The sequence below is a fragment of the Pristis pectinata genome, chromosome 30 (assembly GCF_009764475.1).
Source record: "Pristis pectinata isolate sPriPec2 chromosome 30, sPriPec2.1.pri, whole genome shotgun sequence".
In the NCBI taxonomy this organism is placed as follows: Eukaryota; Metazoa; Chordata; class Chondrichthyes; order Rhinopristiformes; family Pristidae; genus Pristis; species Pristis pectinata.
In genome coordinates, this window is record NC_067434.1 from 10,947,607 (window position 1) to 10,972,382 (window position 24,776).

The 24,776-nt window shown below is 44.5% G+C and overlaps 1 protein-coding gene across 4 annotated transcripts in view; it reads left to right on the forward strand.

Moving 5' to 3' along the window:
• Positions 1 to 2,756: 2,756 nt before the first annotated feature.
• The window catches only part of LOC127584658 (pro-neuregulin-3, membrane-bound isoform-like), a 304,705-nt gene continuing 282,685 nt past the window's right edge, over positions 2,757 to 24,776 (forward strand). For 3 of the 4 annotated variants that reach the window (XM_052041509.1, XM_052041511.1, XM_052041512.1), the window contains exon 1: positions 2,757 to 4,022. In XM_052041509.1, coding sequence (XP_051897469.1) covers positions 3,335 to 4,022 — 688 coding nt within the window. In that variant the 5' untranslated portion in view covers positions 2,757 to 3,334. The remainder of the gene's footprint in view (positions 4,023 to 24,776) is intronic. The other variant, XM_052041510.1, reaches the window with a different exon arrangement.

The window sequence follows — 24,776 nt, forward strand, 5'->3', positions numbered from 1 at the left end:
TGTAACCTTAAAATGCTGGATCTCACTGCCGACATCTGCAAGGAAGTCTGAGCACTCCTCTTGGCTTTCAATGACTTTACCTAACAGTACCTTGGTGGTGGGGGGGGGGGGGGGGAGCACGGGAGGGGTCATCATTGCCTGGAAATTTAACTGGACCAACCATATAAATAGTGTGGCTACAAGAACAGGGCATCCTGTGGTGAGTGATTCACCTCCAACGCACTAAACCATTTCCCCACCCACGAGATGCAAGTCAAGAGTCTGATGGAATAGTGTCCACTTGCCTAAATGAGTGCAGCTTCAACAACACTCAAGAAGTTTGATACCATCTTGGACAAAGCAAACCACATGATTAGCACTCCATTCATTGTGCTAAATATTTACCCTCCATCACTGGCACACCATGACTGCAATGTGTCCCAGAGAAGATTCACTGCCACAATTCACCAATGGCATTCAATGGTATCTTCTCCCAAACCTGCTGAACACGTACCTGAAAGGACAAGGGCAGCAGGTGCAGGGAGACACCATCCTATTCAAGTTCTGTACACACCTTGGAAATAGACTTGGAAATAGACCAATGGGGTCTATGTCCTGGAACTCCCTACCCAGCCACCATCTTACCCAGAGGCACCGTGCTGGCTCAAGGATAGGACTTACCCGTACCTTTGCAAGGACTGTTAAGGATGGGCAATAAATGCTGTCTCACCAGTGAGGTATGCATCTCGGAATTAAATATAATATTTTTCTCAACACTCTCCCACCTTCTTCCAATGACCCTTAACCCCCTTCCCAATCAAGAACCTATCAATCTCTGCCTTAAATACACCCAATGATTTGGCCTTCACAGCCCTCCATGACAACAAATTGCACAGATTCACCCCCCTCTGGCTGAAGAAATTCCTCCTCATCTCATTTCTAAACTTTATTCTGAGGCTGTGCCATCGGATCCTAGACTCTCCTACTAATGGAAACATCTGCTCCATGTCCATTCTATCCAGGCCTTTCAGGATCCGGTAGGTTCCACTGAGATCCCCCCTCATCCTTCTAAACTGCAAGTACAGGCCCAGCGCTATCAAATGCTCCTCATACATTAAACCCTTATTGCTCCGGATCATTCTCGTGAACCTCCTCTGGACCCTCGCCAAGGACAGCACATCTTTCCTGAGATACAGGGCCCAAAATTGCTCTCAATATTCCAAATGCGATCTGACCAACACCTTATAAAGCCTCAGCATTACATCCTTGCTTTTATATTCGAGACCTCTTGAAATGAATGCTAACATTGCATTTGCCTTCCTTACTATCAACTCAACCTGCAAGTTAACCTTAAGGGAATCCTCCACTAGGACTCCCAAGTCCCTTTGCACCTCTGATTTCTGAATTCTCCCCCCCATACCGAAAATGTCTGCACTTTTATTCTTCCTGCCCTAGTACGTGACCCCACACTTCCCTACACCGTATTCCATCTGCATTGATCTGTCATCTGTCTGATCATCAGCTGTCTATTTCCCTCCACAGATGCTGCCTGACCTGCTGAGTTCCTCCAGTATTTTTTTTTGTTCTTGATTAGACTCCTGCCTGGGACTCACTCTGTATACAAACCCCTGAAGCCCCAGTATGCTGTATCTTAGTACAATATGTGTATGTTTTTAATGTGGAAAGCTTCAGAACCCCAGTGTTACAGTCTATAATCCATTCCCGAGTATGTGTTGAAATACAATCCCACCCACACCTCAACTCACCCCCTCTATTAGATTGCAACCTTTAACTCACGCCAGTCTATCTGTTATTCTATGGATTAAACCCCAATCACTCCACTGGATCCCAGCCTGTAACTTATTGCCGGATAAATGGTCTTTTGTATATAAACCCCTGGACCCCTCAGTTGGGTTCCAGCTTGTCATCCCAGGTATGACTGCATTACTTCTTTCCAAGGGAGGAGGCTGAGCTGGTTGATTATGTGTGTGGAGATCATTTGTCTCAGAATAAAGGTGAAATGAATGGTGGTAGAAACTGAGTGACTGGGAAAGGCACTGGAGGGGAGGTAAGCAGTCAGTCCGGCACTGATCCGGTTAACAGAGGCAGCGCTGCTGCAAGCTCCCTCGGCATACCTTCCCTTTCTCCTTGTCCTTGACTCTGTAAGATTCGATGCGGATACACAGCATGGCTCCGGGACATGCCTCTCACTGAGTTCTGCTTCTTAATCAAGAGTGCAAAGGCAGCACTCTCTCTCCCCACACACAAACAAAGCCTCAGTCCTTTCACTGCCTATCACTTCACGAAAATGCATTTGAACGCTCGCTGGCAGATTAACATCACCTGGCTCCCGAGGAGGCTTAAAAACTGAAAGGAATGGGCCCGGAGTTCCCGAGGGGAATTTGGGAAGGATCATTTATTTATGCTGGGAGATTCTACCTCCATTTCTGCAATAGCTGGATGGGAGGGGTGCAAGGATTTCTCCAACCTTGCCCTCGATAGACATCCTGCAGTTTTTTTTTGCATTTTGTGTTCCATGCTAAGCAGCACATTCTGAGCTGTTCCCCCCCCCTTTTATACCCCCCTCCCCTTTTATACCCCCCTCCCTTTTTATACCCCCCTCCCTTTTTATACCCCCCTCCGTCGGCGATGAGGTTTGGGGTGGTAGGAAGCTGCTAGATTTCAACATGCAATGTCAGGCGGCTCCGCCGATGCCGTTCCCTTGTCTGCAGCAAGCAGTCCTCCCTCCCAGCAAGCCGATTGGTTTGTGTCCTTAAGTACTGGGCAAGGGTTGGATACCGACGCGAGATTAGCAGGTGCATTATGCTGCTCTGTTGCTTCTGACGGCCAGCGATCGCATGGTTGTGGGGTCCGGTGAAAAAAAGGAGCAGTGGGTTGTGTGTGTGTGTGTGTGCGTGCGTGTGTGTTTGTGTGTGCGAGTTGTGTGTGTTTGTGTGTGTGTGTTTGCGTCTCTGTGTCTGTGTGTGTGTCTGCCTGAGTGTGTGCTAGTACCGGGGAACGCCGGGCTCCCGAAGATGCTCCATGCTGGAAGGTGAACCGTGGCCCCGCAGAGTCTGCGAGGGGAGAGCCAAGGAGAGGAAGGCGAGAGGCCAGTCCCAGCAGAGTACCGGGCAAAGGGATGTAATGTAGCTGACTCAGCACCTCTCCCGCATCGCCAAGTTCTCCCCGCCAGATGACTGCTCCATGACCGCCGGATCCTGCAGCTGACGGGAGAAAGGGGGGAATTTTTTTCTCCACCCAAAGCACTCGCCCTGTTTTTTCGGCCTCTTTGATCCCTGGGCAATGTGTTCCTGATGTCTGTCTGTGGGCTGGAGAGCTTGGCATTCTCTGCAGGATGAGTGAGGGAGGTATTTCTTCAGCCCCACCTGTTTTTCCTGTTGTTTCTGCAGACTCGGAAGGTGCTAATCCGACAGAAGAGCAGGAGAGTTCTCCACCATCCCGGGTTTTACACTGCAGTGGGTGCATCGTGTGGCCTCGCCAGCAAACCTGGTTGTGCGTTGTTCCTCTCCTCATTGGATTCATTGGGCTGGGACTCAGCTTGATGCTGCTCAGGTGGATTGTGGTGGGGTCGGTCAAGGAATATGTGCCGCCGGATCAACTGGAATCCAACCGCGTTGGGCAAGATCCCATCTTCCTCTCCAAGCCAAGCTCTGTCCCCAGGCATCCAGAGACCACCGTGTACGCTGCTGCAAACCCTCCCGTCAGTACTGTTAGCCCCAGTACCCGGGGTACGATGTCCATCACGCCCAGACTCGCCACCCAGGGTACAATCCACTCCACCACTGCCCTCCGCAGTCCCTCAACCCCAACGCCGAGACCAGGGGGCCCGCTCACCTCCAGCGCCCCGGGAACTTCGCCCTACCGCCTCACATCTACTGCCACCCATGGCACTCCCTGGCAGACAGTGCCCTATTCTACCTCTTCAAGCAAATTCTTCCTGCACGACTCCACGCCATCCTGGACACTATCGAAATCGGGGGAATCGACCACCGATACTCACTCCGTCGCCAGGCCCAAATTTCGTAAGTAACCAGGTTGCATTACTCTGCAAACGCTGCACTGAAGGAATAGCGAGAGTGTGTGTGTGCAACCGTGAGTGTGTGTGCACATCCCCGCGCGTGTGCAAGTGTGTGTGTTTGAGAGAGAGGAATGTCTGTGTGCATTTGTGTGAGTGTGTGTGTGGGAGAGAGACTACATTTCTCTCCTTATGCATGGAAATGGGCTTGTGCATGTGTGTCTGGGTGTGTTTCTTTGTACATGTGTGTATGTGTGTGCACGTGTCTATGTGTGTATATGTGAGAGTGGTTTCTGTATGATGTGTATGAGTTGGATGTTCTGCATGCTTCAGCAGATCAGGGAATTAACACAATCATTACAGAGACTGCACTAGTTCAGAAGCAGGAATTATCAATCAAAATCAACAGACTCATAATGCATTTAACATTTCACCGTGTAAATAGATTCATGCTGACTAATCGCCTTTCCAGTTACAACCAGGAATGTATCTTTATACTCAGTTTCTATTTCCCAATGAGAAAGGATGACAGTTGTTATATTGATGTCCATGAATAGCAGAATTTGCTCTTCTATAATAAGATTGATTCCAACTGTAAATATAGATGATCCATAATATTCTAATCCAGTGTATGTAAGTGGGATGATTCTCATCCTGTGTGTATGGGCGATGAGTGTAGCTTTGTGTTTATGGTTGCTGAACCACCCTGTAGATATAGAAGCTGATTCCAACCGTGTGCATACATGGGATAATTCTAACCATGTGTATATGGGGGGTGATTCTCACCCTCTGTACATGGGGGCTGATTCTAACCTTGTGTATATGGGGGGGGGGGGGTGATTCTAACCCAGGGTGTATGGGGAAATATTTCTGACTGTATGGAGGGTGGTGGTGGTAATTCTAACCCTGTGTTATGGGGGATAATTCTAACCAAGTGTATGTTGGGGTTAATTCTAACCCTGTGTATATGGGGGGTGATTCTAACCCTGTGTATATGGGGGGTGATTGTGACCTGGGGTGTATAGGGGCTGATTCTAACTCTGGGTATATGGAGGTGCTTCAAGCTGTGAATATATGGCCACAATTCCACCCTCTGCATATACAAAGCTGTTACTAACTCTGTATATATGGAGTATAATTTTAACTCTGCATATTTGGGGTATGATTCTAACTATGTATGTATGGCTGCTGATTATGTGGAGGCTGATTCTAACCTTTTGTAAATGGAAACTGAAGTTAAAATCGCAATGCCAAAACTTGCAGATGCCGGAAATCTGAAATAAAAACAGAAACTGCTGGAAGCAGTTAGCAGGTCAGGCAGCATGTGTGGATCGAGGAGTAGGGTTAGTGCTTCAGGCTGCTAACCTTTCATCGGATTCTAACTGTGTATGTACAAGGATAATTTGAAGGCTGTATATATGGAGGCTGATTCTAACCCTGTGACTGTGACTGCTAATCCTAACTGTGTATATGATTGATTATTTTAACACTGTGCATATGGTGGAGAAGTCTAATGCTATACACATTAAGGCTGATTCTAACCATGGGGATGGCTAATTTTAAACCCTTGTATATGGAGACCAATTGTCACTGTGTAAATATTGAGGCTCATTGTAATACTGTACATATCAAATCCGATTCTAGTACAGTATCTGGGTGTTGATTCTAACCCTGTTAATATGAAAGTTGGTTTTAAATCTGTATATATAGCTGCTGATTCTAACCTTGTGTATATTGAGGCTCATTTTACATGGATATATGGAGATCAATTCTATTCCTGTGTATGTTGGGCTCATTCTAACACTGCATTTATCAAAGCTGATTCTAATGCTGCACATGGGTGCTGATTCTAACCCTGTTAATGTGATGACTGAATTTAGAACTGTGTATATGCACCTGATTCAAACTCTGTGTGTGTTGTTGTTGATTTCAAACTCTGTACATCAAGGCTGAGCCTAACCCTCTGCTTGTCAATTCTGTACTCTGCAGTTCTGGGTGACTCTGTCCTTGTGCACATGAAAGCTGATTCTAATTTTGCATATATGGAGGCTCTAAGACATTGTGTATGTTAAGGCTGACTCTGAGCATGTCTATATGATGCCTGATTATAATGCTGCATCTATTCCTGTGAAAATAGAAGTGAATTCTATGATAGTATAAAGTCAGGGCAATTTTATACTTGTGCATATGGTCAGGTTCTATATGTGCATATTTGAAGGTCCTGTATTGTTGCCTCTATTGAGAGTGATGCTATCCCTTTTATGTTAAGACTAATTCCATCTCTATGTATACGGAGATGGGTTCTTTCCTTATGTGTGTCAGCTGCTTCTCTCACTGTATATCTTGAGTGCTTTTGGTGTTTGGGTTTATGGAGAAGGATATGAACAGAGGTGGATCACTCAGCCCCTCAAATCCAGTTCATTGTTCAACACGATCATGGCTTCCCTTCTGCCTCAATACATCTGCACATCTCTTAATTCCTTTGCGATCCAGAAATCTATTGATTTTTGTTTTGAATGCAATCAATGACTTTATTCCAAGGAGCTTCATCAACAGCATCTTCCTGCATTTATATAGCAACTGTGGCATGTAAAATGTTTCAAAGCCCTTTGCAAGAGCATTATCAGCCAAACTTAACAATGACATATAGAGGCATTAGAACAGTTTACTAAAAAATGATCAACAAGCTAGATTATAAGGAGCTTCTTAAAGCAGGAAAGATAGATAAAGATTCAAAGTGATTTTAGGGGGAAACGTTAGAGATTAGAGACTCAGCAGCTGCTGTGATGTTATGGTTACATTTGGGGATGAGCAAGAGGCCAGAATTGGAGGAGTGCAGAGATCTTGGAATATTGGAGGAGAAAGGGAGGTGATTACCCAGTAGGGATTTGTAAGGAGGGATTAGAATTTGATACATTTCTTAACTGGGGATCAATGACATCAACAAGCATAAAGTTAGTGTGAGAAAATAATCCTGCAAGTTAAAACATGGGCAGCAGAGTTCAGAATCAGAATCGGGTTTATTATCACTGACATATGTCGTGAAATTTGTTGTTTTGCAGCAGCAGTACAGTGCAAGACATGAAAAATTACTGTAAGTTACAAAAAAAAAATAAAATAGTGCAAAAGAGGAATAACGAGATAGTGTTCGCGGGTTCATGGACCGTTCAGAAATCTGATGATTGGGGGGAAGAAACTGTTCCTGAAACATTTGAGTGTGGGTCTTCAGGCTCCTGCGCCTCCTCCCTGATGGTAGTAACGAGAAGAGGGCATGTCCCGGATGGTGAGGGTCCTTCATGATTGATGCCGCCTTCTTGAGGCACCGCTTCTTGAAGATGTCCTCGATGGTGGGGAGGGTTGTGCCTGTGTTTTGGATGGCCTCACGTCTACACAGGGTAGAATGAGGTGCTTTGGGATTGACAACTCTGGGGAAAACAGAGATGTGAATGAAGCTGAGACTGAAGTGGAATCAACCAGTGACAAGGGTGGAAATAGGCAGTTGTATAATGGCAAAGATATGTGTTACAGAACTTAATGTGATCAAATCTGACAACAAGACTGTGAGCTCTATGGTTGAGTTTCAGACAGTTACCTGGGATAGGGGTGAGTAGTTGGCCACAGAACAGAGTTTTGACGGATCAAAAAAGCAGGCTACATGAATTCTAGTTCTAGCCAGTACGGGCTAAGACTGGCTGTATTGCTCTGCGCATTGAGTGTGTTTTAATCCTGTACACATAGGGATTGGTTCAATCTCTGTGTAGATCACATCAAGACTGATCCTGTACATCGACTTTGAATCTATTGCCATATATATTTATTGAAATTGATTCTAGTGTTGTGTATATCAACACTAATCATCTCCCCATGTACACTGAGGTTGTTTCAATCTGTAAATAAATTGGGACTAATACCACATCTGTATATTTTCAGTGATCCTATTGCTGTGCTAGTCGACAGATTCTATTGCTGTGTACACCAAGAATGATTCTAGCTCTGTGTATATGAAGACTGTTCTATCCCTGTATATATCAAAACTGATTTTCTCCCTATGTATATCAAAATCACTTACATCCCTGTGTATATTGGATTGATTCTATAACTATGTACTGACTGATTCTATCAAGACTGGCTTTATCTCTGCCTCGACTTTTTCACTCGCATTTCGAGACTGATTTGATCCTTGTGTACATCAAGAGTGACTTTAATCTTTGTGTATACGGAGACTGATCCGATCCTCAATAAAGCAAAATACTGTGATCCTGAAAATCTGAAATAGAAGCAGAATAACCTGGAAATAATCAGCAAGCAAGGTAATACCTGGAGAGGTTGCTTCAGGTCAGTGACCTTTTACTTCATAAAAGTTCATTGACCTGATATTTTAACACTGCGACTAACCTTGTATATTTAGAGAATTATTCTAACCCAGTGTGCAAAGAGTTTGATTTGACTGCTCTATCGGTAATGAATTTAAGCCTTTGCACATCAAAATTTATTCTACCATTATATATGTCCTGGTTGTTTCAGCTGCTGTGTATGTGGAGATATGTGGAGTTTCAACAATTCGCTCTTGTATTGCTGGAGAGACATTCAGCATGGAAAGAGGACATTTGGCCCATTGAGTTTGTGCCAACCATCAGGCACCCATTGACACTAATACTTGACTAATCACATTTTACTCTTCCTGCATTTCTATGAACTCTCCCCAGAATCTACCACATTAGGGGCAATTTACAGTGGCCAAGTCTTAGAGATGTCGAGGAAATCAGAGCACTTGGAGCAAACTCAGGCGGTCACAGGGAGGAGGTCAGAATTCAGCCTAAGTTGCTGGAGTTGTGATGTGGCAGCACTCGGTAGCTATGCTACTCTCTCACCCCATAATGTCATACGAGCATCACCAAACAACATCTGACACCAAGGCATTTGTGGAGGTGTGAGGGTATATGGATCAACAAGCAAAACAGCTGGGGGAACTCAGTGGGCCAGTCAGCATCTGTGGAGGGAAATGGACAGTTGACATTTCAGGTCGATGCCCTTCATCTGGACTGAAATATAGAGGGGAGATAGCCAGTGTAAAGAGGTGAGGAAGAGGGCTGGAGCAAGAGCTGGCAAGCGATAGGTGGATCCGGGTGAGGAGGGGTGATAGGCAGATGGAGGAGGGAAGAGTGGAGATAGTGATAGAGGCTGGGAGGTGGAGGTGACAAAGGGCTGCAGATGGCGGAACCTGATGGGACAGGAAGGTGGGTACGACTGGGCTAGATTTTAAGGATTGTCTTGAATAAGTAGAGTTTCAGAAAGGTAGTAGGGCTCAGGAAGGAAATTTCAGAACTTGGCACCTGCCTGTACAGCTGAAACTAGTGGCAGTGTGATTAAATGCAGGAGTGAACAGAATTAGAAGATTTGTTATGTTGGAGAGGTGCGGAGCTGGAAAAGGTTACAGGGAAAGGGAGGGGCGAGATCCTGGTGGGTTTTGGAAACGAGTAAGAATTTAAAAATCGAAAGCTTTGCTTATCTGGTGCCAGTGCAGATCAGTGAGCAGAGGTGAACAATACAAGTCAGGATGTACAGTCCTAGATTTTGGCTGAATTTTAATAAAACCACAATTTTCCAACCAATCCTCAATCTGCCAAGTACCCAGGCTGTGGTTTGAACATACTCTGTGAGTGAGCCTTCACAGCCTCTTTAAAAAAAGAGAATTTCAAGGATTTACAATCCTGTGCGTAAAGAAATTTCTTCACCTCAGTAATAGATGGATCAACATTTTATGCTATGTCCCCTACCTCTGGATGCTCCAGCCCAGGGAAACATGCTTCCAGCAGCTACCCTGTCAAGCACCTTAAGGATTTTATGTTTCAATTTATGACAACCAGCCCCCACCATTCCATAAATCTGTGTAATGAACCTTCATTGAACTGTCTCTAAAGCATGTGTCACCTTTATTGAGTAAAGAAACTAGAACTGCACAGAGTGCAAGTGTTGTCTTACCAAGGCCTTATATGAGTTCAGTAAGTCTTCCTTTTTTAATATCTCATCCTCTAAAATAAAATCTAGAAGTGACATTTGCTTCCTAATTGCTTGCTGTGCCTGCATGTATACTTTCTCTGTTTCATGAATCAGCATGTTGGCCCCAATAATTACAAGTATCTCAGCTCTTAAAAAACAGTTTGCTTTTACATTCGCCTTGCCAAAATTAAATAACCTCACTTTTCCCGATTATATACTGCACATGCCTCTTTCCCCACTCCTCCTTACTTATGTCCTTACATTTTAACTTTTCTACCTGACACAGAAACATCAGCAAACTTAGATATGATGTGCTTGGTTCCTCTATCTATGTCTTCAATATATAACTTGTAAATTGTAAATCGCAAATCGCCAGAACACTAGTGCTGATGTTTGCAGTCCCGGGAATTGCAACACAGTGGTTACATTATTGGAATAATAATCTAGAGGCCTGAACTAACAATCCAGAGACATTAGTTCAAATCCATGTGTGGTATCTGGAGAATTTATTAATTAATCTGGATTTTTTTTTAGACAGCTATTATCAGTGCAGAAAGCACTCAGTTACCATAAAGAAAAACATCCGGTTCAGTAATGTCTTTGAGAGAATGTAATCTCTCATCCTTAGCCAGCTTAAATGTGACTCCAGACATAAAGGTTAACTGCCCTGTGAAATGCCCTAGCAAACCACTCAGTTGTATCAAATCAGTACATTTAAACATACTAAGAATGAAACAATGCACCAGATTCAGATGTAGCAAAAGTACACACAGACCAATTTACCTTGAAAAGTTCCGCTCATGACATTTTGGGGATGCTGTGTTAATTGGGTAATCTGCCCTATTGCTGCATCAATCATTAGCCTGACATAGTTACAGGCACAGAATCATTTATTTTAGTCATCATTCCAGAGTCCTCCATCACCACACCTGGATATGTCCCCTCCTGTCAGAGGTCCTGGTACATCGCTATGCGCTTGCAATGGAGTTGCATTGGGAATCCTTAGCCTTGACTGGAGAGCACATGGCATCTGATCACATGCCTCCAAGGAAGCCTCCTGGTGATTAGCCCTACTGCCCTCTCTCAGCTGATGACTCGGTACTCCAGGTTGTGAAGAGGATGCAGGAATGATTCAGAGGGTCAAAGAAAGGCTAAGTGAACGGCAGGTCAGATATAATGTGGGAAAATGTGAGGTCATCCACTTTGGTAGAAAAAAATAGCAGAGCGGAGTATGTTTCAGGTGATGAGAGACTGAAGGTGTCGGTGTTCAGAGGGTCTTGGGTGTTCTTATACATGAATAAGTGAAAGTTAACATTCAGCAAGCAGCTAGGAAGGCAAATGGTATGTTGACCTTTATTACAAGAGGATTTGAATGCAAGAGTAAAATAAAATATATGGGGTCCCGGTGAGACACCACTGGGAAATATTGTGCACAGGTCTGGTCTCTCCACCTGAGGAAAGATACACTTGCAATAAAGGGAATGCAACACAGGCTCACCAGATTGATTGCTGAGATGGGGTGATTGTTCTTTGAGGAGAGATTGAGCAGTCTGGACATACACTCTCCAGAGAACGAGAGCTGATCTCATTAAAACAAACAAAGTTCTTATAGGACTTGAAAATCAAAAATCTGCAGATGCTGGAGATACAACACAAAGAACAAATTGCTGGAAACACTGAGCAAGTCAGGCGACACCTACAGAAGGAGAAACAATTAACACTTAGGATCTGGAACCCTTCATTACCAGTTCTGATGAAGGGTCTTGGACCCGAACCATTAACTGTTTCTCCTTCCACGGATGCTGCCTGACTGCCAGGAGCTTTCAGAATTTTATGCTTTTGTTTCTTAAGGGGCTTGACAGGGTAAATGTAGGTAAAATGTTTCCTCTGGCTGGGGTGCATAGAACAGGTGTCACAATCTCAGAATAACGGGTTTGCCATTCAGGACACAGATGAGAAAAAAAAATCTTCACTCACAAGCTGGTGAATGTTTGGACTTCTCTACCCAGAGAGAGATAGAAGCTCAGTCACTGAGTGCATTCAAGGCACAGATTGATAGATTTTAGTTTGGTATTAAGGGAATCAAGGGATGTAGATTTAATGCAGGAAAGTGCTGCGGAGAGCGATCATGATATTGAATGGCAGAGCAGGCATAAAAGGCAAAATAGTGCCCTCCTTCTATATTTTATGTCCTCTATCTTGAACACCACTTGGAAGAAATATTGGGACTTCCTAATGGACATCAGCAAGAGCACTCAGCAGCACACTAACTGAGCAAGCTAGCTGGGTCCTGAAGGACACAGCTGAGAGAAAGAGACGGTGACAGGTGATGAGTGAACCAATACAAGGGATAAACCTTATCCTCACCCACCTGCCTGTTACAGGTACATCTGTTCTTGACACCTGATGATCTTATATGGAGTGGCCACTGCACAATCCCTGTGGTGATAAAGTCCTGGCATCATACCAAGGAAAGCCTCCATCCTGTTGTATGGTTCTGCCAACATGTTAAATGGGAAAGACAGAACAAATCTAGCTGTTCAAAACTGTGAAGTGCTGTGGACCATCTACAACAAAAATCTCTTCCAGTATAACCTGTAACCACACAACACTACATTTCCTTACTCTGCATCAAGGGGCAGAGCCCTGGTTCAATTAGGAGTGCAGGTGGGGATGTTGGAAGCCTGAAAATGAAATATCAATCAGGTGATGCTCCAACATGGGACTACTGTGATAAGCAGCAAAGACAGATTGCAATAGACAGGACTAAGTGATCCCATACTTGATGAATCACATCAAAGCTCTGCAGTTCTTTCATATCTAGACATGGATGGGGGTGAACAATTAAACAGCTAATGGGAGGTGAATGCCTCAGTCCTCAGTGATGCTGGAGCCCAGCATGAGTGTGAAAATCAAGGCTGAAGTATTTGCAACCATGTTCAGTTCAGCCAGATGTACTGAGTGGATGATCGATCTTGACCACCTCCTGACATCCACACTATCACTGAATCCACTCTTCGGCAGATTTGTTTCACACCACATGACATCGAGAAACAGTTGAGAGCTCTGGATTAGGCTCTGCAGGCAAACAATATTACTGCTGGCTTTCAGTATAAAAGTTGGAAGGTCAGGGTGCGGTTGTACAGGATGCTGGTGAGGCCGCACTCAGTTTTGGTCACCCTGCTATAGGAAAGATATCATTAAACTAGAAAGAATATAGAAAAAATTTACAAGGATGTTGCTAGGACTTGAGGGTCTGAGTTATAGGGAGAGGTTGGACAGGCTGGATCTTTTTTGGAGCATAGGAGAGTGAGAGGTGATCTTAAAGAGGTGTATAAAATCATGAAGGGCAAAGACAGGGTGAATGCACCCAGTCTTTTTCCCAGGGTTGGGGAATCAAGAACTAGAGGGCATAAGTTTAAGGAGAGAGGGGAGAGATTTAATAGGAACTTGAGGGGCAACTATTTTACACAAAGGGTGGTACGTATGTGGAATGAGCTGCCAGAGGAAGTGGTTGAGGCAGGTACAATAACAACTTGTAAAGAACAGTTGGCCAGGTACATGGATAGGAAAGGTTTAGAAGGTTATGGGCCAAACACAGGCAAATGGGACTTGCTTGGGATTGGTATCTTGGTCAGCATGGGCTGAAGGGCCTGTTTCTGTGCTGTATGACTTTTTTTTGTACTGAAATCCGGTCTCCAGAACTTGCTCTGCCTCTTGCCAAACTGTTAGAGTTTGTTACAACAGTTATCTAACTGAAAATATGAAAAGTTGACCGGGTTTATCTGATTAACAACATAACAGGACAGATGTTTTTCTACAGACCACTGCAGTTGACAAAGTGATGGAAGGTGTTGCTGATTGTGTTCACAGCTACTGATAACCTCGCTACAGAGGCTCATAATGGGTTTTGTAGAACCAGATCCGATCACAGCCTTGATCTAGATACTGAATTCCTGAGGTAAGGAATGAATGTCAGTCTTTGATATTATGGCAGAAGTTTACTGAGTGTGGCATCAAGGAGTCCGAGTGAAACTGATCAATGGTATCAAATGGAAAACTTCTTTCTGGCTGAGGTCATACCTTATACAAAGGGAGACGATTGCAGTTGCTGGAATTCGATCATCTTAGTCCTGTCATCACTGCACAAGTTCCTCAAGGCAATGTCCTCGGACCAACCATCTTCAACTGCTTCATCAGTGATCTTCCTTCCACCATAAGATTAGAAGTGAAATGTTCCTTGATGATTGCATAATGTTCAATTTTATTCAGAACTCTTCAGGGTATAAAACAGTCTATGCCAGCATACAGCAAGACCTGGATAACATTCTGGACATGGACTCAAGTTCAAGGCAATGATCATCTCCAGTAAGAAAGTCTAAATAATCCACTTGACGATCCATGGCATTACCATCATAGACTCCCAACCATCAGCATCTTGGGGGATTACTGTTGACAGGATATTGAACTAATCAGCCACATAAATACTAACAAGAATAGGTCAGAGGCTGGGTATCCTGGGCAAAGTGATTTATCTATAAAACCCAAGCCTTTCTTTCATCTGCAAGGTGTAATGGAACTGTGATGAATTACTGTCCAGCTGGGTGGATAAGTCAGCTCCAACAACGTCCAGGAACCTCAACACCATCCAGGACAAAACAGTCGACCTTGAATGGTACCCTAAATACGCTCAGGAGCACGGTGTGTACCACCTACAAAACACGCTGCGCTTACTCACCAAGACATCTTGGGAGGCAGCACCTCCCAAACCTGTGGACCTCTGTCACGTTGGCAGATAAGTGCAGCAGGCATATGGAAACATCTCTATGAGCAAGTTCCCCTTCAGATCACTCGTCATACTTCCGTGGAAATAGACTGTCATTCCTTCTTTGTCACTGGGACTGACCTCCCTGTCCAACAACACTGCGGGAGTATCCTCACCAAACATCTTACAGATGTTTAAGAAAGTGCTTTACTATCACCTTCCCTAATGTCATTAGGGCTGGCTTCAAGTGAAAGCTTTGCTGCTAACACCCACACCTCGTGAGTGTGTTAATAAGAACCCACCAGTTTCAGCCTGCCAATTCAAACATGACCTTTTTTCTCCTTTACGCAAACCTCAGTCCAAGTTGATTTAACATGGCTGCTAATCCTGTGAATTGACCTCTTGTGAGGTTCAAAGTAAAAACAGAAGGAGACAGGGAAGGAGCAAACCTCTGATATCAGTGATCTGATTGTTCAGAAATCCCACTCGTTTGCGTTTGGCTCACTGGGTACTGATTTCCACACTCCTTCCAATACATGGGACCAGATTCCGATTCTCCCTCTGACACACCGGGGCCCCGGTCCCCGTGCTCCCTCTGACACACCGGGGCCCCGGTCCCTGTGCTCCCTCTGACACACTGGGGCCCCGGTCCCCGTGCTCCCTCTGACACACCGGGGCCCCGGTCCCCGTGCTCCCTCTGACACACCGGGGCCCCGGTCCCCGTGCTCCCTCTGACACACAAGGACCCAGTTCCAACACTCCCTTTAAGCACATCCAACCATGAATACTTGCCACTTGAGTTGGAAGAAGGTATGCAGAAGTGTTTCCCAATGGTCGGCTCGAGAACCACCACTTTTCTTGATGTATATTAGTGCTTTGGATGTGCATGCACAGGGAGCAATTTCAGCATGTTCAGATGCTGCAAATCCTCATGAAATTGTGTTAAACAGTGAGGGGAATAGTGATGAGACTTCAGGGGGATATAGACAGGTTGGAATGGGAAGTGAAATTTAATGCAGGGAAGTGTAAAGTGATGAATTTTGGTAGGAAGAATGAGAAGGACAATAAAATCTACACGGTGCAATCCTAGAGGGGGTCTAAGAACAGAGAGACCCAGGAAGATATATGCACAATTCTTTGAGGAGAGCAGGACTGGCAGCAAACACATGGAATACAAAAGCAAGACAGTTATGTTAAACCTGTATAAAACTCTGGGCTGGCCAATTCTGGTCACTGCGCTAAAGGTCTACAGAGGGTGCAGAGAAAGTTCAGTAGAATGTCCCTGGGGATGAGGGATTTGTATTGTGGTTAGATCAGAGATGTTGAGGTTGATTTAAGAATAAGGGCTAGGCCATTTAGGACAGAGGTGAGGAAAAACTTCTCCCAGAGGGTTGTGAATTTGTGGAATGCACTGCCTCAGAGGGCAGTGGAGGCCAATTCTCTGGGCACTTTCAAGAAGGAGCTAGATAGGTTTCTTATAGGGAAATCAAGGGATATGGGGACAAGGCAGGAACAGGATATTGATTGTTGAGGATCAGCCATGATCTCAAAATGGCAGTGCAGACTGGAAGGGCTGAATGGTCTACTTCTGCTCCTATTGTCTATTGTCGCTCCTAGAGCAGAATTGGTTTGAAAGTGATTTGACAAAGATAAATCAAACTCATAAAGAGTGAAAACATAGTAACATTTTCCCATTGGCAGAATGCTCCAGAACCAGAGAACATAGATTGAAAGAGCTAGCAATATCTTTTCCACACAGCAACTCATCATAATGTGAAATTCAATGCTTGAACGGTGGCAGAGGCAGATTCAATCAATAGTTTTGAAAGAGAACAGGATAGATACAAGGGAGGAAAAAAAGTGCTGGACAACATGAGACTGGAATTGACTGGATTTCTCTTGCTTTGCATGCCATCCATACAGATCATTTCATCACATCAGTACATCGAGGTAGTACAAGGGAAAAGCATTAACAAAATGCAAAATAAAGTGTCACAGTTACAGACAAAGTGCAGTGCAGGCAGCTAATAAGGTGCATGGCCATAAAGAGGTGGATTGTGAGGTCTATGTTGTATGTTCGTCTGAGCTTGAAAGATTAGCGGTCCGAAAGGGAGTCAGCAAATGGGCAGGAAGATAGACTGAAGATGTTATTGAAAGGTGGAGCAGGCTGAAAGGTTCCAATTTATTATGTTTTCAGCAAGAAATTCATCCTTGGTTGCTCGTGCTAAACATGCAATATAGCAATGCTGTGCAGTTGAATTTGGCTGCATCGAAGAGCGATGTGCGGTTGCTACTACTGATAGAGGACAAATTCCCAGATGATTACACTTACAATTTGTCATCTTTAAATCCCATTAATTTCTCCAGTACTTCCTCTTTAGTAATATTAATTTCGAAGTTACCCACTCTCATTAGACCCTTGTTTCCCTTGTACTTCTGCTATATTTAATGTGTTTTACACAGCTGAAGAGAGATTTGAAATATTTGTCAACTATCTCCTTGTTCTTCATTATAATTCTCTGATCCTTTGCCACGAAGGGATCCTTTATCCTTGCTATTTGCTTCCTTTTTGATACATCTTTCAAAGCTCTAATTCTGTCTTTGTATTTCATACTCTTTTTCTCAATTTATCAGTTTCTTAGTCACTCTTTGCTGATTAGGAAACCTGTTCAACCTTCAGGATTCCATTCCATTTAGCAGCAGTGTAAAGATAGTTCTGTTCCTATGCATAATCGTCTGATTGTAAACCTTTCTACTTTAACATTCATTCAAGCTATTAACATAATGTAACACCCCTAACTCAGTAAAACACCTCAGAATGTCTTCTCGCAACTACCATTAGGTAGGAGGTACAGAAGTCTGAAGTACCACACTACCAGTGACACCAGAACGTGAGTGGAAACTGATGCTGTGTTTTCGAATGATGTCACTGACGGGAAGGCTTGGGTGAGAAACAGGAGGAGCCAGGGGCTCCAGAGATAATGGTGCATGGTGCAGGCACAGGAAAGAAGCCACTTCAGAACAGCTATTTCTCTTCAACCGTTCGGTTCTTGAACCATCTGGCAAAACCCAAACCACTACAGTAGAGCAACACTATGACCATATACCTAATGGAGCTTAAGTCTTTGGCAGCTGAAGACAAGGCCACCAATGGCATTCTCTGGAAGTCAAGGATGGAGAATCTGATGCTGGAGGGTTCGAGGGCCAGGGAAGAGATAAGGTGAGATCGTGGAGACTTTGAAAAGAGGGGTAATAATTTTAAAGTTGAGGGATGGCTTTACCAGGAGTTAGAGTAGTTCAGCAAACACATGGACCTAGACAGTCCAAGTAAAGGCTGAGCCTGCTGAGTTTCGATGACCTCAAATTTATGGAGAGTAGTGGGGAAGGTGGCGGAGTGATGGGATAGTCAAGTCTAGAGTTAGCATGGATCAAGCAGGAGAGAAGCTAAGGCAAGATTGGCATTAAATGACGTAATGGAAGTGAAAATGAATAGTATCAGTGACGACTAGCATGTGGTGCAAAGCTTAACACAAGCTGAAGTTTGAGAAAAAGGTTGTGAACAGTCTGGTTCACTTTCAGACAGCTCCCAGGGAGAAGGACACAGCTTGTGGCTGGGAAATAGGACCCAAAGCCAATGGGTACAATGGAATAAATTTCTGTACATCCAGTGTTGGTGCCTGACAAGCACCCTGACAATTTTGAGGGAATGGAGGGATGGGGAGAGGCCAGGGTGGGTGCAGCACAGTGGCACCAGAACTCTAGTGGAAACCAATGCTGTGTTTTCGAATGATGTCACTGAGGGAAAGGCTCGGGTGAGAAACAGGAGGAGCCCAGGATAGGTCCTTGGGGGCTCCAGAGAAAGTGGTGCAGGGATAGGATGGAAGTCATTGTTGCTGATTTTTTGGAGACAAGTGGATAGTCCTTGTCCTCTTGGTCTCCCATTGGTCTTGTGTGGTGGCTGTCAGTTAGCGAGCAGCTGACTGATGGACAACCAGTGTAGTCAACAACCAGAGGAAAGAATTGGCCATCGTCAGCAGGAAAACTTGCAAGTTGTAACATTGTCAGCCTAAAGTAGGCAGGGCAGGTAGGTGGAAGTCAGTTGAGAGAAGTGAGTGGAGGATGTAGGGGAAGACTCTGAAGTCAGACACATCCATAGTCTTAATCCTTCCGTCAGGAGCAAGCTCGTCAATCAGTTTATCAGATTCCTCACTGGTATCCACAAATGCCTCACGGCCCTTCAGCTCACAAGGACCAGCCATTGTAACCAACCCATGAGCTCCAGGGTTAATGATGAAGACGGATATGGAGGGGAGTGTCTGATCTTATATTGCTTATAGATTACCTGATGCTATGTGTCTGTGACGCTGCTGCGAGTAAGTTTTTCTTTGCACCTGTGCACACATGGACTTGTGCCTCTGACAATAAACTCGACTTTGACTTTGGTTGGATGAACGCTCCTAAAAACAGAGGGAAGGGCTATTTTGTAACACTCCTGAACTACTGAGCACCCCGATGAATTAATCCCTTAGCTCCAGGGAAGAGAATTTCTCACCATTGTCCCACCAAGGAAGAATGGAAGAAGCAAGTTGTCCGACCAAACAAGCCAGAACTAAGAAAGCAACAGGAAATGAAAACCTCAAAAAAAAAAATTAGCAGATGCTGGAAATCTGAGATAAAAACAAAATGCTGAAAAATCTCAGCAGGTCAGGCAGCATCTGTTAAAGAGATGCAGAGTTAATCTCTCTAGACTTCTCATCAAAACTGGAGCAAGTTAGTGTAGGTTTCATTCCACAGATATTGCCTGACCTGCTGAGGGGAGGAGGGAGTGGTTCTGGGTCTGAGGGAAGGGAGGGGCTCTGAGTCTGATGGTGGGTTGGGAGGTGTGTTCTGGGTCTGAGGACAAGTCAGGGAAGGTGCTCTGGGTCTGAACAGGGGAAGTTGGGTGTGTTGGGGACATGCTCCAACTGTGTGGTGGAGCTTGGGAGGGTTCCTGGTCTTGGAATGTGCAGAGCAGGGGTGATGCGCTGCGCTTCAGATAGGACAGGGGCTCCTAGTCTAATGCCGAGGGAGGTATCGTAATATTGAGTAAACTAGATCTATTGGTTTTGGGACATGTTTCCCAGCCACACAACTGTGAAGTAGACTATTCTCAACCTTTTAATACAAATAATGTGCATTCATATTTGGACATGGCTTGATATAGCAACTGCTCTGCCCAGAGCCACAAGAAACTGCAGAGAGTTGTGGACACAGCCCAGTACATCACGGAAACCAACTTCCCCTCCATGGACTCTGTCTATACCTCTCGCTGCCTTGGTGAAGCAGCCATCATAATCAAAGACCCCACTCACCAGGGTCATTCTCTCTTCTCCCTTCTCCCATCAGGCAGAAGATACAGGAACCTGAGGGCACATACCACCAGGCTCAAGGACAGCTTCTATCCCACTGTGATAAGACTATTGAACGGTTCCTTTATACAATGAGATGGACTCTTGACCTCACAATTTACCTTGTTTGACCTTGCACTTTATTGTCTACCTGCAATGCACTTCCCTGTAGCTGTGACACTTTACTCTGTATTCTGTTACTGTTTTTACCCTGTACTACCTCAACGCATTCTTTACTACCTCAATGCACTGTGTAATGAATTGATCTGTACGAACGGTATGCAAGACAAGTTTTTCACTGTACCTCGATACAAGTGACAGTCATAAACCAATACCAATATCAATAATACTGAAATAACCAGAAAAAATATATTTTAAAGTTCATATGGTAGTTGACCAAGTTCCGCATGAAATTCTTGGGAGCTGGAATACCGTGAAGGGCTATGGGTGAGTCCCAGCTTCAGTCTGTGCTCTATAAAGCATTTTCAGCCCGAGCCCAACACGATAGAAGCACCTGTCTCGCCAGATATTGAATTCTCCTTCTCATTTTATTCTTGTTTTTCAACATGGTGGTTGGCTTGCTGACCCAGTTCTCAGAGGAGAAGAGCAGTGCCAAAGATTTCCTACTTGAAGACATGTCTTCATTGGAACTGTAGCCCTGTGAGCCTCATTGGGACAGTGACCCAGTGAGAGTCAGTGAATATAGGACCCATTCCTCAGTGAGAGTCAGTATCTGAAAAACTCATGCCCTGCAAGGGCTAGTGTTGACGGAGCAAATGTGAATCAGTGGATTCCAGATAAGGAGAATTGCGATGAAATGCACTTTTACTTTAGAACTCCAGATTTGAGTAAGTGAGCTTTCTATTCATAAGACAAGATATTATTTATTTGTTGAAGTTCCTGGCCTTTGGCTCCTTAAATGATGCACCTTGTTTAAAGGCACTTCTGAATTTTGTTTCTTATATCTATGCTTTATGATGACATTTCAAATGACTTCCAAAGAATCAAGTGTATTAGAGACTACATATTTTTCATGAGGGTTTTTTTTTCGGACTTGGTGGATTTGTAAGAAGCAGTATGCTGCAATTCCCTTCAGCTAACCCACTTCCTCAGCGCTCTCCATCAATCCATGGGGAGACTGCCTCTCCTTGGAGGGGCCGGGAGTAGGGCCAGTGGGGTAGGGGCTGTGTTGGGGAGAGCAATCTCCAGAACCTCCCAGTGCTCAATTCGTTGCATCTGACATTTTGCATCAGGCAATAAATTTCAACCAGCTTTCTAAGTAAATATTCTGTCTGATCCATGGATGTTGCGATGGGACCAGTAATTAATAATTTCTGTCCTTTCTGCTCTGGGTCAGCGTTTACAACACTCCAATTAATGGCCACATTAAAGAGGTGAGTTAAATTACATCACAGAGACACTTAGGAGGGAAACATTTCAAAGTATCATCCCTGCACAAAATGTGGGACATCGGTCTGTCTGCTGTTTGGAGGAATTAAAAACTTTCACGACATTTCCCCTTCACCCAGCAGGCTGACTAACCTCTTGACCTCAGAACATAAGAAGGGTTCAGGAATCGATCTTGTTGTCCTTTGAATCAACTCCACCATTCTATACATTCATGGCTGATCTTCTACCTCATCCTCTTTTCCTCCCTTGATTTCCTTGGATTCCAAAAATCTAACCATTCAGTCCTTTGTGCCTGCTCTGCCATCTTGTCTGACCTCCTACCTCAGTGCCACCTTCCTGCACTGACCCTATGCCCTTTGATTTCTTTAATGTAGGAAACCTACCAGTCTTTTTCTTGAATATAGTGTCTGTGCCTCCACAGTTCTCTTGGCTAGAGAAGTCCAAAGATTCAGTACGCTGTGGGTGAAGAAATTCTTCCTCACCTCCATCCTGACCCCTTATTTGGAGACTGTGACTGCTGGTTCTAGACACCCCAGCCAGGAAAACATCAACCTCATATCTGTCCTATCAAGTCCCTTAAAAATAATGTATGCTTTTGTGAGGTCACCTTAAATATATTTAACTTGAGCATTCACAGCTGTCTGGGGTAGAACATTCAAGGATTCCTGACCTCAGTACAAAATGTAGGGGTCTCTACCCTGATTTTCTGCTTAGTTCTGCAGCTGAGAGGAACAGTGTGCATTCTATCAGGTTCCTTTAGATACATTTGTTTCAACAACATCACGTCCCATTGTTCCAGCATGAAGGCGCTCTGCTCAATCTTTCCTCAGAGGAAACTTCTCTTGTAATTAATCTAGCAGACCCTTGCTGCACTGCCTCCTACAGGGTTATCCTTCCTGAGATAAGAAGTTCAAGTCCATGTGCAGTTCTCCAGATGAGGTCTCAAGTTTGGCCAGTGCAGTGGTAGCAAGACATTCTTATGCTTGTACTCCATCCATCTGTCAATGAAGAACAACATGTTAATTGTCTGGAGACACGAGACTACAGATGCTGAGGATCTGGAGCAACACGCAAAGCTCTGGAGGAACTCAGCGGATCAGGCAGCATCTGTGGAGGGAAACGGACAGTCGACATTTTGGGTTGAGACCCTTCATCTGGATTGATATGACTTTCTAGTTGCACTTTGTAATTTTTATGCACTATGTTGCATAAGCACCAAAATTTGACAGCTATTCTCCATTTAATTTTTTTTTAACCGTGCTGCACAATTGATGACATTTTCCCTTTGCTGTTTCCCTGTGCATGCACTTAACGTGTCCACATCCCTTTGCAGCATCTTTTCATCAGCTTCACAGTTTACTTTCCCACCTAGCTTTGTATGATCAGCAAATATGGAATCATTGCAGTTGGTTTCTTCATTCAGGTTATTTATGTAGATTGCAGAAACCGAGGCCCAAACTCTGATCCTTTGACACCCTGCTGGTTACGATCTGTCAACCAGAGAACGTCACATTTATTCCTGCTATGTTTTCAGTTCATCAACCGTTCCTTCCTCCATGTTAACCATGAGTCCTTACCTCGTGTAACCTTTCACATAACACCTTATCAAATGCCTAATGAACATGTATGTGTATAATATCCTCTCATTCTCTCTTCTCTGGCCCGCTACTTACATCCTTAAAAACCATAATACGTTTGTTAAACATGATTTCCCTTTCATAAAACCATGTTGATTCTTACTAATCATATTAAGCTTTTGTAAGTGTTCTGGTATCACATTCATCATAATGGATTCCAGCATTTTCCCTACAACTGGTGTTGAGCTAACTGGTCTCTGCCCCTCTTGGACAGTGAGGTTACTTCTGCTATCTTCCATTCTGTTGGGACTGTTCCAAAACCCAAGGAAACTGGTGGGTTGCAGCCTCTGCACTGAATGTCCCTGAAACTACCTCTAGGCAGGAGGGTGTCAGATTCAGGGGACTTGTTGCTTTTGTTTCCTTTACAGATGTTGATTAGTTTACGTTCTTCAGTTTTATCGACCTCTTGGCTTCTGATATCTGGGACACTTTCTGTGTATTTTGTTCTGTGAGAGAGAGAGAGAGAGGGAGGGAGAGCCCCACTGAATATTGCCCCAGTCCCCAACTTTCAACACCCTGCAATGAGTTAACCCTACCCCCATCCTTTGCCCCATACAGACCACTGAGGACGTCTGATCTATGACTCCAACACAAGCACCCACTGTGATTTCTAATCTCCTGTCATCAAACTTGTCTGCTGGCACCCAATTTTGGTCAAAAGAGCTGCTGTTCTTTTCTCCTTCAAACCTGCCGTGTCCAAGAAACAGCTCCTGACTACTATTCCCTGGTACACCAGTGCCCCATTTCCAATGACTCTTTTCTCCAAAATCCTGGAATACTTTGTAACCTCCAGATTTATGCCCTTGAGACCCAGTCATTGAACTGAAATGTCTCTGATCAAAGACACAACGTCCTTTGTGACTCAGCCCCTCTATCCTTCCTCATCCCATGTGACCTCCATGTCCTCCTCCTGAGCCCCTCTTCCATTCTCCAGTTGGATGGGACTGCTCTCACCCGCTCCCATTCTCAGCTTCCAATCAGAGTCAGCAAGGCCCCAGCAAGGGATTCTCTTCTTAGATCTGCACATTCACCTCACGAGACCCCAGCGCTCCATCCGGGGCCCCTCTTACTTCTCAACGACAAGCTCTTCCTCACCAACACTCCATGTCAGCTTCCACTTGATGATGATGCCTAGTTTCAGCTCAATATTACCTGTCTCAACCTCTCCACTGGCTCTGTTTGATTGCACACCTGACAACTGTAGGTGATGGCCAAAAATTCCCTCTGACTTACTAATGAAAAGACCAGGTTCATTGTCTTTGGTTCCCATCATAAATTCCATTTCCCAACCAACAACTGATCACCCTCCTCATAACTATCTCACCCTGAAACACACTGTTCACATTGTTGGTGTTATATTTGACTCTGAGTTTGCACCCCATATCTGTGCCACCCATTTCCACCACTGGAACATCATCATGCCTCAATTCCTTTGCTAATTAAACCCTCATCCATGCCTCTGTGACTCTAGACATGCCAATTCCAATCCATTCCTCATGAGAACTTACATTCTATTGCCCACAGCTTGAGATCATCCAAAACTCTGCTTCCTGTGTCCTAAC